Here is a 14744-nt window from a genome sequence, read left to right on the forward strand (position 1 = left end):
TTCTATCAAAGTCTGGCAGATAGCCTATCTACAAAGAGCTGTGTAGGGTTTTGAAGGTAGACTTCCTATAAGCAAGTGTTGCCTAAACGTTGCAGAAATGTTACAGTGCTGCAACGTTACGGCAACCTTTACATTACAGTAATGTTATGTGGAGATGTAGCTCTATCGTGGACCAGAACAGCAAAATAACCTTCCTTAAAAAAAAAGAAAAAGAGTGGTTCTCAAAAAGCTACCGCTCACAAGCTTGTGCAATTCAGTGCATTGAGACACATGTAAAACGCACAGATATTTGTTTGTTTGCTTATTTCGGATCCCCATGAGCTTTTGCAGAAGCACCAGCTACTCTTCCCGGGGTCCACAAAAAACACAAAAAAAAGTAACAAAAACACTGAAAGACAAGGACAGTCACACAAATTTAAAATACAACGATACACAAACAATACAACTAAAAAAGAATACAAACAATACAACAACAAAAATTATGTGTGTGTTAGAGTGTGTGTGTGTGTGTGTGTTTGTGTGTGTGTGTGTGTGTGTGTGTTTGTGTGTCCGTGTTTGTGTGTCCCCTCACAGTCCCGGCTGTTCCATGAGATGTTGTTTAATCTGTTTTTTAAGGTAATTTTGCTGTTTGCTTGAGGAATTGGAGATGGGAAGGGAGTTCCATGCGATCATGGCTCTGTATAATATTGTGCGTTGCCGTGTATTCGTTTTGGACTTGGGGACTGTGAAGAGACCCCGTCTCTCTATCTGCCCTGTAATGCCCAGCGTTCAACAGATCACTGAAATATGAGATGGGTAGAGAGAGAGAGAGAGAGAGAGAGAGAGAGAGAGAGAGAGAGAGAGAGAGAGAGAGAGAGAGAGAGAGAGAGAGAGAGAGAGAGAGAGAGAGAGAGAGAGAGAGAGAGAGAGAGAGAGAGAGAGAGAGAGAGAGAGAGAGAGAGAGAGAGAGAGAGAGAGAGAGAGAGAGAGAGAGAGAGAGAGAGAGAGAGAGAGAGAGAGAGAGAGAGAGAGAGAGAGAGCGAGCGACAGAGAGATCCAGCAATATTGGTATGACAGGCATTAGTCACAGTTGAGAGGACAGCTAGATGTTAACCAGTCAATATTCAGGTCACCCAGAAAGTAGACCTCTCTATTAACATCACACACTCTATCAAGCATTGCACACATATTATCCAAATACTGACTAACTTAGTGGCATAATATAATATGGGTGCATTAAAGCCTGGATGCCAGATTTGTGTCTGTTTGAGTCAACAAAGCAGTTGACAAAGGAGTGTGCTAAATCAGAAACACATCTGGCAACCACACAGGCTAGGTGCAACATACAACACACAATTTTGGATTAAATCCAAATCTCGGACTCTCTAGCGAAGCACAGATTGGACAATGACAGCATTAACAACAAGGAAGTGACAAATGACATTATATCCACGTTGACTTGGACAATTTTTCCAAATTATTTTTGAATTACTGTATTTCATCTCTAAGACGGGACTGGTCTGGTCCACTGTCACTGTGCAAAGAAACTCAGAGCGTGGGAGAGGGCAAAACCATTACTCTCAGAGCCAAAGATTTACCCATAAATAGAGTTATCCATAGAGTTTGGGAAACTGTGCATTTCAATGGGCTGTTGGTTCCAAAACAGTTATCGACATTGGACATTTGGAGCTAAAATGGAGGATAGTTTGCAGAACTCTGTTATGTATATTTACAGCTTGCCCTGATATAAAGACATGAATCAGATCAGACTCTTACATTTTAAACACGACATGCTTTCTCTATCTTTTCTCCATAACGGACGGCATAATTCTTCAAACGAAGACAGAACTAAACACAGATAGCAGTAGAATCCATAGCCAGGAAGAGACAGATAGCAGTAGAATCCATAACCAGGAAGAGACAGATAGCTGTAGAATCCATAACCAGGAAGAGATCGATAGCAGTAGAATCCATAACCAGGAAGAGACAGATAGCTGTAGAATCCATAACCAGGAAGAGACCGATAGCAGTAGAATCCATAACCAGGAAGAGACAGATAGCTGTACAATCCATAACCAGGAAGAGACAGATAGCAGTAGAATCCATAACCAGGAAGAGACAGATAGCTGTAGAATCCATAACCAGGAAGAGACAGATAGCTGTAGAATCCATAACCAGGAAGAGACAGATAGCTGTAGAATCCATAACCAGGAAGAGACAGATAGCAGTAGAATCCATAACCAGGAAGAGACCGATAGCAGTAGAATCCATAACAAGGAAGAGACCGATAGCAGTAGAATCCATAACAAGGAAGAGACCGATAGCAGTAGAATCCATAACCAGGAAGAGACATAGCAGTAGAATCCATAACCAGGAAGAGACATAGCAGTAGAATCCATAACAAGGAAGAGATAGGAGAGCAGAGATATGGGGGAGGAGACATGAAAATGTCCAGAGCATAACAATTATAACATCATTGTTTATCCTAGCTAATCTACTGTATGTCTAGCTAAGTTAGAAGCATGGCTTGTGGTCTCTCTTACATTCCAAGGGAATGAACATTCAGTGGGAGTATTTAAAAGTGCTACTGCTAATGATCTATACAAGAGGAGGCTAATTCATGCAAATATTTGCATGATTGGTTGAGAGACAAATAAACAATCAGCCTTCAGGGATCTTGTTGGTCAACAACTTCCTCAAAGTAACCTGAGTGATTGAGTGCAAATCTAACCAGAGTGTTTCTTCCTGGTGGCCTCATCCAATCGTCCACATTGTCAACATTCAGGTCGTGTTCCCCTGCACAGACATTGCATTCATCAACCAATGGTTGCGTGCCACGTCATTGATTGTGCCCTCAGGCCCCAGATTGCTATAACATATGACATGTAAAATACCTATCAAGGCGTTGTAAGATATGGCATGTCTGAGCAAGGGAACAAATCCTCAACGATCTGCTGATAAGAGTTTATACCACAGGAGGTTGCTGAGGGGAGAACGGCTCATAGTAAATGGCCAGAACGGAGTGAATGGAAACCATGTGGTGGATGTATTTGATACCATTCCACTGATTCCGCTCCAGTCATTACCACGAGCCCGTCCTCCCCAATTAAGGTGCCACCAGCCTCCTGTGGTTTACACAATGCATCTGTCCTCACTATGGCTTCAGATGTATAGATATACCCTCAGGTAAAAGAAAGTTCCATCACTGACTGTTTCAGGCCGTTGTTTCTTTACCATGAATAAAGTGTAGAACGTTTTTCAGTGCAATCAGTGTACAGTACATGCAGCTATAGTATGAAGTTGACCATTGATATTGATAGCAATCGAATCTGTGGTCTAGTACATTAAATCAACAATACATCATCAGAAACCTGTTAGAAATATGCTGTACATAAAAGTATTTTGAAGATGTTAAAAAAACAAAATAACACACTGCCGTGGCTTCTGAAAGTGCACATGAAGTTGGGCTTCACCCTCTGGTTTCCGCCCCTGAGAGTGCAATCACGTAAGACTGAGTGAGGTCTTGGTCTATTTCTGTTGTCGGCAAGGCTACCCCACTTCCTGTTGAGATGGCTTAAACTGTGTGTGGCATGACATTAAACTGAGTGTGGCAGGACAGAGAGAGAGAGAGTGTTTTGAGAAGGTATCAAGAAAGATATGAAGAGAGAGATTAAGTATAACATGAAGGAAAATGAAATCACGAGGGTGTGAGAGAGATATAATTTATATAGAGAGAGAATTTGAGAGTGAGATAAATCGAGAGAGTGAGTGAGTGAGAGAGATAAAGAGAGAGAGAGAGAGAGGTATTTTCAGTCAGAGAGATAGGGGAAGTGGAGGAAGGCTGAAGGAGACAAACCGAGTGAGCATTCAAAGACAGCATGGCAGCAAACGTTTCTAAAATCTCACTGTGACATTTTAAGAGCATTGTTAACATGTTGATCTTATGTGGGTCTTAGGTCTCCTTGGGTAACAACACCTTTCCAATGTCCTCTACCTTAAAACCCACTTAATGAATAGAATTATCACCTCGTTCTAGAACAGAATGTGAGTCCTGGAACACAAGGGGACTTGACTGAACCGGCAAGTTGTTCCAACCCCACAAAACACTGACCCTAATCCAGGGGACCAAATAGCACCCCCATAGTGAACATGGAAAACAAACACCCTTGAATCTTGGCTGACCCCACACTTACCCTTTCAAAGCTAAAGTTACCCATATAGTCCAAGGAAAGGGGAAAGGGTGAAAGCAATGGGTGAAGGTAAAAGGAAAGTAGGCTACAGAACGTGAATGTTACTGAGTGACTAAAAATAAAAACAATACATGAAAACATATGCTGCTGTTTTTTTATATCATGTGAGTGGTAACCTCCCTAACCTCCATAAGTTATATGTGCTGCTGCTGTATGTTCAAGTGATCAAATCAATTCAGTCAATTAATGTACTAAATGACTGGCCTACGTTTTGGAATAAAGTCAGAGCTCTCCATAAATCAGATCCAACATCAGTGACACTTTAGATGCCTTTTAGCGAGGAACTCTTTCTCCAACTGGTCTCCCTGGGGTTTGTAGATGCTGTTGGCGCACCAGGAGAACCAGGCGATGATGGAGGCGATTGAGGCCTGGAGGACCAGCATCACCCCGTAGGTGGAGGCTAAGGTGGGTCCGGGGAGGTGTGGAGGGATGGCTGGGGGGACCACCAGGGCTGGGTGAAGGAGTATAGCCCTCACCTCCCCATTGATCATATGAAGTTCATCGAGAATGGACAGGAAGGTGCAGACGTGAAACCACTGGTGACTATGCCCCCAGATATCAAAACTACCCGGTGACAGTCGCTCAGGGATCTTGCTGATGTTGAACAGGGCTGACACCACCAGCCAGAAGCAGTGTCGGCAGAAGAACTGGGCCATGGAGGCGGAGGAGGAGAAGGAGGAGGATGTTGGGAGGTAGGGGGAGGAGTGGAGGAGGCGGTAGAAGATGGGGGTGGAGGCCACGAGGAAGGGCAGGAGGAAGACCAGGGTGCGTATGACGTAGCGGTAGGTTCTCCAGCGCTGGCGGGTGTTGCAGCAGGCCAGGACACAGATGATGGCCACCAGGCAGGAGCTGGGGATGTATAAGGTCTCGAAAAACACGCTGAACTCTGGCATGGCCAAGGATGATGATGATGGCGGTGAAGAAGGGTCCTGTTGGGTGTTGTTGTGTCTCCCATCCCCCAATTCCAGGATCCCCGCCCTGGGGTGAATGTAGTAGTAGTAGGCCAATGAAGACCCAACGGTGTAAGCACTGATAGTTCCATAATCCACGAAAAAGCACACCTCCCTTATGACCACAGACATGGAGTTGAGGAGGTGAGCCATGCTGCTAGCCATGAGCAGACACAACACTCCCGTGAAGTAGTTCCACAGCGGGTAGAAGAAGGGGTCGCCGGTGGGCGGAGCGCCCTCCAAACCGAACGGTTCCAGGAAGTAGAAGGCGAAGATGAAGACTGGCAGGAAGTGGGTCCAGAAGTTGCCGGTCTCATTGGTGGGCCGGAAGGCCGAGAGCAGGCATTGGATGAGGCTGTAGTTGGGGAAGCGGTAACCGGACAGGATGAAGCTCTCCGTGATGCGGACCGGGACATCCGTGTGCCGCAGCAGGGGTGGCAGCGATTGGCCGCAATTGAAGAACATGATTGAATGAGGAGAATGATGGACTGTTTGATGATTGGTTGGCTCCAATAAATCTCTATTGAGGGGTTGGAAACGCTCTACTTTCTCTGTCCTTAAAAGCACTTGTTCTTTTGTAGTCATTGCCATAACAAATGCCCTCAGATCCTCTTGGCTGGCTTTTATTGCTTGGCTGATACGTTTTTATTGATCTAGCTGTCAATCACAGCATGGCCCTCTTGATTATTGACAGATAGGGGATTATGACACCAGCTCCTATGATTCGCTGTCGATTCCTTTCTCCCTTTTTTCATTGTCAAAAATGCCCTTCTCCTGCAAACCTTTGATCTCAATAACAGTTTTAAAACCAAAGGGAGGTTTCATAAAGTGTAATCCTTAAAGCACCATTAATGAAAATGGCTTTCATGAGCATGAAATTCCCTGAGTCAGTAGAATTATTCTCCCGATGGGTAATAAAGAAATGACAGGGGTTATACAGGAAATGACAGGGGGGTAGCCTATACAGGAAATGAATTTAATCCAGTGCTTCAGAGGGAAACACTCCTGATAATTATGTTTCCTCTCAATTGCTCCTTGACCCCCAGTTAAGTCCAAAAGGTGAGCCGTTCCAATTGGTATTTTACATAAAATACGGAATAGATTATCTCGTTGCAGTCCTTGATATAGGCTATCATTGCTTAAAACACATTTACGCAGCCTTTATAATAATGTTTCCGTAATTCACTGGCAAAAGAGTGAAAGGCCCTGGACAAAAAACAAAAATTTCTCACTTCATGTCCATCAAGGTTCAATACATCCTACGACAATTGTTGTCTGTCAAAGCCAAAAGACAGGTACCGGTACTCGAGATGTCATCCCTCCGAAACTAGGTCATGTGGGCCGTGCTGGGGTAGGCGGGGCTTTCTGATGTTCCTCGCACGGTTGAGCGATTATTTATTATTCATGGTCCTTTAGTCCAGAATTCTCGTCCCAGTTTCATTTATCAAAGTCGCCATTGGTGCCAAATAAATCCCCCGGAGAATGTAGAGAGAAACGGGATGTTGCAGTAACTCTAGCCCTTGAAACAAGGTCACTCACGTCCGTTCAAATATGCAGGTTTGTCTTGCCTAATGGCAAAATAGTTCACACACGAATGAAGCCCTGTTCGTGTAAATTCGTGTTAATCTATTCTGCCATTTGTTTTTGTTTTCCAGTATTTAGACCTTCCGTTATTCCCCAATTATTTTCAAGTGGCTCCGAAGCCGGCCGGACAGCTTTTCTTTTCCATTCGGTGAGCCGGTGTTCAGAATGCAATGTGCGTGCATATAGTCTACTGACAGCTTGTAAATTCTGTAGGTCATGTGACTGAACTGGCTTCACTATCTCGGCGAATACTTTTTTACTTTCCCGTTCGTCCTTCACAGCCCTTGATAAAGACGGACAGAGCGAGAGAGAACAGGGGACTTAACAGAGTATAGCGTCAACATGCGTAGCGGTAGGCTACTAAAAGGCTACCTTTCCCCTCCGTTACTCAGCCGGTCCGGTTGTGGTGTTTGTTTCTCCGTGGTTGTAGACTGAACAGTCTGTGCCGCTATCTGTTTAAAATGCGCCGTACAACTGCTTAGATAATGCATTGTGCTGGTGCCAGTTGGAGGTGAATAGCCTCGCTCTCTCGTCCTCTCTCTCTCTCGCTCGCCCTCTCTCTCTCTCTCTCTCTCTCTCTCGCCCTCTCTCTCTCTCTCTCTCTCTCTCTGTCTCTCTCTCTCTCGCCCTCTCCTCTCTCTCTCTCGCCCTCTCTCTCTCTCTCTCGCCCTCTCTCTCTCTCTCTCTCTCTCGCCCCTCTCTCTCTCTCTCTCTCTCTCTGTCTCTCTCTCTCTCGCCCTCTCTCTCTCTCTCTCTCGCCCTCTCTCTCTCTCTCTCTCTCTCTCTCCTCTCTCTCTCCCTCCTCTCTCTCTCTCTCGTCCTCTCTGTCTCTCTCTCTCTCTCTCTCTCTCTCTCTCTCTCTCGCCCCTCTCTCTCTCTCTCTCTCTCTCTCTCCCTCTCTCTCTCTCTCTCGTCCTCTCTGTCTCTCTCTCTCTCTCTCTCTCTCTCTCTCGCCCTCTCTCTCTCTCTCCTCGTCCTCTCTCTCTCTCTCTCTCTCTCTCTCTCTCTCTCTCTCTCTCTCTCTCTCTCGCCCTCTCTCTCTCTCTCTCGCCCCTCTCTCTCTCTCTCGTCATCTCCCTCCCTCTCCCGCTCTCTGCGCCACACACTTGTCTAGTGACACGCACTAGGCTACATCAGCAGGCAGCCGAAAACAAAAACATTTGCATGTTTTTAGCTATAAGTAAAAGATCTGACTTCATTCAAATGAAATAGACTCCTTTCCAGTACACGACACAATGACGTAAGCACAGATGCACGCGACGCTTGGCTGCTGTGAGAAAGCCATCGCCATCTGCGCCCTTTCAACATAGCCTAGATTTACGTTTTTATTACTTCTAAACAAAATAACTTTTTGGGGGGTTCTCATACCTTACAATGATGTTTTGATTCTTGATTGAACAGTCGCTAAGATTATATTTGGTTGTGATCTTTGCAAAATATTTTTTTTTTTTGCAGCAGTTGTTAGCTAGAATGCTAACGCTCATTGACATAGGCTGTAGCCAAAGAGCAATTTTACTGGTTGAAGTTGAAAGTGTTTTTTAAAGTATAATGCAGTTAATTTGCGATGACACAAAAAGTACTTCAATTAGACATACTTGGTTTCAACTTATGGACAAGAAAAGTGAGTAACCTATTAGAGATCATTCAACTCCATAGCCTCCTACCTAGCTGATGATTCCACTGTGACATCATCAACTTTACTTAGATTTGTGTGTATTAGGTATTTGTTGTGGAACTGTTAGCTACTACTTGCTAGATATTGCTGCACTGTCGGAACTAGAAGCACAAGCATTTAGCTACACTCGCAATAACATCTGCTAACCATGTGTATGTGACCAATACATTTGATTTGATTTGATTTGATTTGAACTCCAAACCCCTCACTCACCCGTCACCCCAACCCCCCGAGCAGTAACCCAACCCCACTCCACCCAAAGCCATGACAGGTAGCCAGCCATATGTCGGACAGTGTGTCAGATAAATCAAAACAAAATAATGGTCAATCTTCCCGATGATTTCAAAGGGGCAGCCAGCCATGTGGATGATTGGACACAGGGCAACTTTTGTTTCTTTGTCTTCAGTTTAGAACACATATAGCCTACACAGAAGCCTCTGTCTGAGGTCAACTTGGATAGAACTGTGAGGGACAAAAACAAACTGAACTAGAATCATTTGGAGGCACACAGAGGCCAGTGATTTATAAGCACATGATTTAGGGTTAACTGATCTGGAATCAGTTGACCCCAGAGTTCTGTTGGGTGATGATGGGAAGGGACGAATGGTTATGGATGGGGAGGGAGCATATGGGTTTGGCTTGTCATTTTAGTGTTTTGTTACTGTATCATTTATGTGCTGTATGTGTTTTTAAGAGTATTGTTTGCTTGTGAATTCTCTCTCTCTCTCTCTCTCTCTCTCTCTCTCTCTCTCTCTCTCTCCTCTCTCTCTCTCTCTCTCTCTCTCTCTCTCTCTCTCTCTCTCTCTCTCTCTCTCTCTCTCTCTCTCTCTCTCATATCTGCAGTACATAAGTACAGGGGAATATGCTGGTCTTGGTTGTTACATGTAATATGTCTGTCTGTACAAGATTAGGAATGTCACAACCTCACAAAAACCAGACTACATACTAAAGTCATCTGACTAGTCATGTGGTTAGCAGTAGACTACAATATCTTATAGAAGGAAAGGGACCCTTAGGGGGTTGATATGTGGAGGATTAAAGTATAGTTAAAACATAAAATACAAACTATTCAGAATGTATCACCCACAAACAAACTGGGACGGCAATCACTGAAGTCTATGATTTGTCTTTTTTAATAAAAAGGTTATTTTAGCTAAAGCATTAGGCTGCCCTGAGTCTGTTAACTGAGAGTAGCCTTGTATGTGTGTGTGTGTGTGTGTGTGTTTGTCATTATTATCATTTGCGTTTGCGGGGCATATTGTGGGCGGCCTGCTTCCTATCCCTGCGACTCATCTTGACGGGGTACTCAGGTTCCTGATTGGCTGGCTCTACCTGCAGAGGCGGGGCTTTGGGGTAGGCCACAGAAGGTCGTTTGTCACTATGCAGGGGCTTGTACATCAGATGGAAGATGAAGGCATTGGAATACCTGGGAGAGAGAGGATGACAGGTCATATAGCTGGCACTTTCATCCAAAGGGATTTAGGCTTAGGGTTAACACAAAACACCAAAGGAGAGAGAGACAGAGAGAGAGAGACCGAGAGAGAGACAGAGACAGAGAGACAGAGAGAGAGAGAGAGACACAGAGACAGAGAGAGACAGAGAGAGAGAGACCGAGAGAGAGACAGAGACAGAGAGAGAGGGAGAGAGAGTGACAGAGACAGAGAGAGAGAGAGAGAGAGAGAGAGCGAGAGAGAGAGAAACAGAGAGAGACAGAGACAGAGAGACAGAGAGAGAGACCAAGAGAGAAACAGAGACAGAGAGAGACAGAGAGAGAGTGACAGAGACAGAGAGAGAGAGAGAGAGAGAGAGAGAGAGAGCGAGAGCGAGAGAGAGAGAAACAGAGAGAGACAGAGACAGAGAGACAGAGAGAGAGAGACCGAGAGAGAGACAGAGACAGAGAGAGAGTGACAGAGACAGAGAGAGAGAGAGAGAGAGAGAGCGAGAGAGAGAGTGAGACAAGTATATTAAGACAAATCTCCAGAAGATATTGCCCCCCAACAGCTCTAAGGAAGGAGTCCCTCCCTCACCAGGGCAACATGTTGTCTCCTCCAGTGATGCGCAGGGGGCAGTGGAAGGGGTTGACTTGTGGAGGGGAGAGGGTTCCCCCGGTGGCCTGGCTCATCACCTGCTGGCTGCACTCACAGCTCAACTCACTGACCTCACAGAAGTAGGCTGGAACCCTCAGGGACTACAGAGACAGGAAGAACTGTCAGTCACATGGTCAGTCCTACCGTTGGCGTCAGTAGGCATGGAGTGATTGGAATAATAGGTTGGTAGGAAGGGGGGTGGTGTGTGTGTTACCTGTAGCCTAGGGAGAGTGCTGAGCCACGACTCCTGAAGCTGGATTGCCGGTCTGAAGCCTGTTGGACACACATTCCATCAGTTTCCGTCCTCATGTCCCCTAACACACTTGTCTGCGTTACAGTGCGACCCTGTTTTACAGTACAGTGCTACCCTGTTTTACAGTACAGTGCTACCCTGTTTTACAGTACAGTGCTACCCTGTTTTACAGTACAGTGCTACCCTGTCTTACAGTACAGTGCGACCCTGTTTTACAGTACAGTGCTACCCTGTTTTACAGTACAGTGCTACCCTGTTTTACAGTACAGTGCTACCCTGTTTTACAGTACAGTGCTACCCTGTTTTACAGTACAGTGCTACCCTGTCTTACAGTACAGTGCTACCCTGTTTTACAGTACAGTGCTACCTTGGTTTACAGTACAGTGCTACCCTGTTTTACAGTACAGTGCTACCCTGTTTTACAGTACAGTGCTACCCTGTTTTACAGTACAGTGCTACCCTGTCTTACAGTACAGTGCTACCCTGTTTTACAGAACAGTGCTACCTTGGTTTACAGTACAGTGCTACCCTGTTTTACAGTACAGTACTACCCTGTTTTACAGGACAATGCTACCCTGTTTTACAGTACAGTACTACCCTGTTTTATAGTACAATGCTACCCTGTTTTACAGTACAGTGCTAACCAATTTTACAGTACAATTCTACCCTGTTTTACAGTACAGTGCTACCCTGTTTTACAGTACAGTACTACCCTGTTTTACAGTACAATGTACAGCGCTACCCCATTTTACAGTACAATGCTACCCTGTTTTACAGTACAGTACTACCCTGTTTTATAGTACAATGCTACCCTGTTTTACAGTACAGTGCTAACCCATTTTACAGTAACATTCTACCCTGTTTTACAGTACAATGCTACCCTGTTTTACAGTACAGTACTACCCTGTTTTACAGTACAGTACTACCCTGTTTTACAGTACAATTCTACCCTGTTTTACAGTACAATGCTACCCTGTTTTACAGTACAGTACTACCCTGTTTTACAGTACAATTCTACCCTGTTTTACAGTACAGTGCTACCCTGTTTTACAGTACAGTGCTACCCTGTTTTACAGTACAGTGCTACCCTGTTTTACAGTACAGTGCTACCCTGTCTTACAGTACAGTGCTACCCTGTTTTACAGTACAGTGCTACCTTGGTTTACAGTACAGTGCTACCCTGTTTTACAGTACAGTGCTACCCTGTTTTACAGTACAGTGCTACCCTGTTTTACAGTACAGTGCTACCCTGTCTTACAGTACAGTGCTACCCTGTTTTACAGAACAGTGCTACCTTGGTTTACAGTACAGTGCTACCCTGTTTTACAGTACAGTACTACCCTGTTTTACAGGACAATGCTACCCTGTTTTACAGTACAGTACTACCCTGTTTTATAGTACAATGCTACCCTGTTTTACAGTACAGTGCTAACCAATTTTACAGTACAATTCTACCCTGTTTTACAGTACAGTGCTACCCTGTTTTACAGTACAGTACTACCCTGTTTTACAGTACAATGTACAGCGCTACCCCATTTTACAGTACAATGCTACCCTGTTTTACAGTACAGTACTACCCTGTTTTATAGTACAATGCTACCCTGTTTTACAGTACAGTGCTAACCCATTTTACAGTAACATTCTACCCTGTTTTACAGTACAATGCTACCCTGTTTTACAGTACAGTACTACCCTGTTTTACAGTACAGTACTACCCTGTTTTACAGTACAATTCTACCCTGTTTTACAGTACAGTACTACCCTGTTTTACAGTACAATTCTACCCTGTTTTACAGTACAGTGCTACCCTGTTTTACAGTACAGTGCTACCCTGTTTTACAGTACAGTGCTACCCTGTTTTACAGTACAATGCTACCCTGTTTTACAGTACAGTGCTAACCCATTTTACAGTACAATGCTACCCTGTTTTACAGTACAGTGCTACCCCGTTTTACAGTACAGTACTACCCTGTTTTACAGTACAGTGCTACCCTGTCTTACAGTACAGTACTACCCTGTTTTACAGTACAATGTACAGTGCTACCTCATTTTACAGTACAATGCTACCCTGTTTTACAGTACAGTACTACCCTGTTTTACAGTACAATACTACCCTGTTTTACAGTACAGTGCTACCCTGTTTTACAGTACAGTGCTACCCTGTTTTACAGTACAGTACTACCCTGTCTTACAGTACAATGCTACCCTGTTTTACAGTACAGTGCTACCCTGTTTTACAGTACAGCGCTACCCCATTTTACAGTACAATGCTACCCTGTTTTACAGTACAGCGCTACCCCATTTTACAGTACAGCGCTACCCCATTTTACAGTACAGCGCTACCCTGTTTAACAGTACAGCGCTACCCCATTTTACAGTATAGCGCTACCCCATTTTACAGTACAGCGCTACCCCATTTTACAGTACAGCGCTACCCCATTTTACAGTACAGCGCTACCCCATTTTACAGTACAGCGCTACCCCATTTTACAGTACAGTGCTACCCCATTTTACAGTACAGTGCTACCCTGTTTTACAGTACAGTCTAGGGAGCATTTCTTCCTCTCAGGAGGATCCTAAGTTACTTGTTAAGAATGAAAGGGCTGTAGTTTAGGAAGAGGAACCAGAGCTTCCTTCACTTCCGTCTATTCAGTTATTCAACATGACCTTCAATAACACTGCCTGGAAGCCAACTGGAGACAGACACGTACACAGGAATGAACACACAATGAAGTAGACACACACAGCTCACATACAAACAGGACACCCACTCAAGGTCCTGTTTGCAGACACACACACACACACACACACACACCTCTCCCAACATACACTATACTCACCAATCACCAGGTCAGGCTTGGGCCCCTGCAGCATGTGATAAGCCCTGCGGTAACCTTTGACCCGGATGCTCCTCCTGTCCAACTTCTCGTCCGGGGTGAAGCTGGGGTTGACCAGGTTGACACAGCCGTCCTGGAGGAGCAACCACACGGTGACAGGGGAGGACAGTGTCAGACTCTGGGAACCCTCAAACCACTGCTCTACATTGTGTGATTTATAGGACCCATATGGTCTACGTGAACTTTGTGTGAAACGTATTTACAGCACTAAACATACGGTAGCAAGTGAAGTTGTGAAGTTATTGTTCAGGGGGGACGGGGTGTTGTTCAGGGGGACGGGTTGTTGTTCAGGGGAGACGGGGTGTTGTTCGGGGGGGACGGGGTGTTGTTCGGGGGGGACGGGGTGTTGTTCGGGGGGGACGGGGTGTTGTTCAGGGGGGACGGGGTGTTGTTCAGGGGGATGGGGTGTTGTTCAAGGGGGACGGGGTGTTATTCAGGGGGACGGGTTTTGTTCAGGGGGGACGGGGTGTTGTTCGGGGGGGACGGGGTGTTGTTCAGGGGGGACGGGGTGTTGTTCAGGGGGACGGGGTGTTGCTCAGGGGAGACGGGGTGGTGTTCAGGGGGTACGGGGTGTTATTCAGGGGGACGGGGTGTTGTTCAGGGGGACAGGGTGTTGTTCAGGGGGACAGGGTGTTGTTCAGGGGGACAGGGTGTTGTTCAGGGGGACGGGGTGTTGTTCAGGGGGACAGGGTGTTGTTCAGGGGGACAGGGTGTTGTTCAGGGGGACGGGGTGTTGTTCAGGGGGACAGGGTGTTGTTCAGGGGGACGGGGTGTTGTTCAGGGGAACGGGGTGTCACCTTCTTCTGCAGAAAGAGCTGCTCCTCGTCACTCTCAGGGGGAAGCCCCTCCCCTATGAACACCAGTTCAAAGGTAATGTGCGGCAGGAGAATAGACAATTCCTATTGGTGGAGGGGAGACAGTAAAACAAAGGCAGGCAGACAGATAAACAGACAGACGGTTTATAGACGTTACTCGGGGTGGAACAGGAGTGGTCAGTTGTAATCTCTGTGTTTACGCCCAGCAGGGAGCAGAGAGCAGAGAGTAGAGATCAGATAGTAGAGAGCAGAGA

The 14744-nt window shown here is 45.6% G+C and overlaps 1 protein-coding gene across 1 annotated transcript; it reads right to left on the reverse strand.

The window, feature by feature from the left end:
- Positions 1–932: 932 nt before the first annotated feature.
- Positions 933–7273, reverse strand: paqr9 (progestin and adipoQ receptor family member 9). Its single transcript, XM_084165488.1, has one exon. It carries the CDS (start codon positions 5768–5770, stop codon positions 4481–4483), a length of 1290 nt encoding a protein of 429 aa, XP_084021614.1. The 5' UTR covers positions 5771–7273; the 3' UTR covers positions 933–4480.
- Between the last annotated feature and the right edge of the window lie 7471 nt (positions 7274–14744).

This window comes from Coregonus lavaretus (assembly GCF_964263955.1).
Source record: "Coregonus lavaretus genome assembly, chromosome: 7".
Lineage (NCBI taxonomy): Eukaryota > Metazoa > Chordata > Actinopteri > Salmoniformes > Salmonidae > Coregonus > Coregonus lavaretus.

What these genes read in the sequence shown, in the direction of transcription:
- paqr9 (XM_084165488.1), bottom strand. Translation starts at nt 5,770, where the DNA reads ATGGCAATGACTACAAAAGAACAAGTGCTTTTAAGGACAGAGAAAGTA.